Source organism: Cariama cristata, unplaced genomic scaffold (assembly GCF_000690535.1).
Source record: "Cariama cristata isolate BGI_N322 unplaced genomic scaffold, ASM69053v1 scaffold9774, whole genome shotgun sequence".
NCBI lineage: Eukaryota > Metazoa > Chordata > Aves > Cariamiformes > Cariamidae > Cariama > Cariama cristata.
Window position 1 is genome coordinate 1513 of NW_009613472.1, and position 1720 is coordinate 3232.

General features: G+C 45.8%; 1 protein-coding gene across 1 annotated transcript; it reads right to left on the bottom strand.

Moving 5' to 3' along the window:
- Positions 1-275: 275 nt before the first annotated feature.
- CCDC89 (coiled-coil domain containing 89) lies at positions 276-1193 on the bottom strand. The gene is given in 3 exon segments (XM_009699040.1): positions 276-477; positions 479-836; positions 839-1193. Coding segments are annotated over 3 exon segments (915 nt in total).
- Positions 1194-1720: the final 527 nt, after the last annotated feature.

The window sequence follows — 1720 nt, forward strand, 5'->3', positions numbered from 1 at the left end:
AATAAAACAAATTCATATTTTAATTTTTCCACTCCAGTCTTTCATGTCACAGGTTTGACTAGTTCAACAATCCCCATTCAGATTTAACAGTGTAGAGATCTTTTATATAAAAGTGTAACAGAAAAAAAAAAAAGGCTCCAGAACAGTCCTTGCAGGAGGATTTAAGTTGGTAAGTATGTTACAGAGAAATCAGAAGATGGTCTCAGGGAAAGGAACAAAATGCAGCGGTGTGTTACGATAGAGGCACCTGCGGAGAACAGAGGAGAAAGCTGCAATTATGCAATAAAATGATGGAGTTTGACATTCAGCACTTTTTCTTTAGTCAGTAAATCTGAACTGTGCTTTCTGTAAGCGTCAAACCACAGTGAGAGTTCATCATATGCCTGCTTGCTGCTTTCTAGCTGTTGTTGGAGCTCTTGGACCTTCAGATCATTGTCCACTGCTGCTGCCTCTTCCACCAGGCACTTTCCTGCTCTGCCTGGCTTTTTCTGCAGTCTCCAGCTGCTGAATTTTCCGCCGCTTATCTCGCAGAGCTTTCCCCCTCTCCATGGCCAGGTTTGGTACTTGCTCTTTCTCCTCCTTTGCCCTCTCCAGCTTGGCCTGCTGCTTGCTGCTCTGAGCCCTCTGCTGACTTTCTGCGTGCTCAACCTCTGCAACAGTTTGTTGATGCTTCGCCTCTAGGTATTGCAGCTGGTTTTTTAGTGAATCGACTTCCCGGGCATAGGCACTTACTTGCTGGCTCTGAGCTTCTAGCAGGGCCTTTTCTCGCTCCTGAGCTCTGCGACTCTCATAAGCACGTTTCTCCTGTAAGGCCTCTAACCGCTGCAAGAGCCTTCTGACCTTTTTTCATGGTTGGTGGCCAGATCCATGAAGCGCCCCTCCAAATGCTAAATCCCTTGGGTGTGGGTTGTTTTCATTTTGACAGCATCCTCCATCCTCAGTTTCTCCAGCTCTGTGTTGAGCTGTTCCAGGCCTCTGCAGCGTTTGCGTGCATTGTCTGCTTTTTTGTTCAGTGTACAAATAAGGTGATACTGTTCCTCTAGGCGTGAATGCAGCAGAGCCTTCTCACTCTTCTCCTCTTCAGGGCTCTCACAGAGTTCCTCCAGGCCTTTTGTCAGATCTTCCATCTCTTTGCCTGTCTCTGGATCACTTGTGGAGTTGGCCATCCCTGCCTCTCTCTCATCCTGAGCCATGGAGCCCCTGTCTCACACAAAGATGAGACTAAATTTTATAGTGACTGCTTCTCTTAGTAACATTCAGCATAATTAAACCGTACCCAAAGGTTACGTGGTCAACAGCACTGCAATAAACTGGTAGAGTTTTTCTGGCAGTTCAGAGAAACTGGTGCAGGAGGGATAGGACCTCCCGAAACCAAGGGCAGCCTCAACCCACGGAGTCCTGCAGCCCTCCTCACCTGCTTCGCCCTGCTTCAGAGTCAGGCGGACTGATGAGAAGGATGCCAGACTTGATGCAAAAGCAAAGAATGTAGGCTTCGTGTTTATGCAAGCCTATTCATCTGCTGATTACTAGCTCTGCTAATTATTCTTTCTCAAAACACTGTTGTTGTAGCTACAAGAACTGCTACTATATTTAGGTAAAAAGCTTGTAAGTGATAAAGCTGTAAATAATTCCCTAAACAATCCTTTTCCTCTGCCTTTATTGTCTCCTACAGATCTGGTATTATAAGTGCAAGTAAAACATAGAGGGTTACATCAAACTT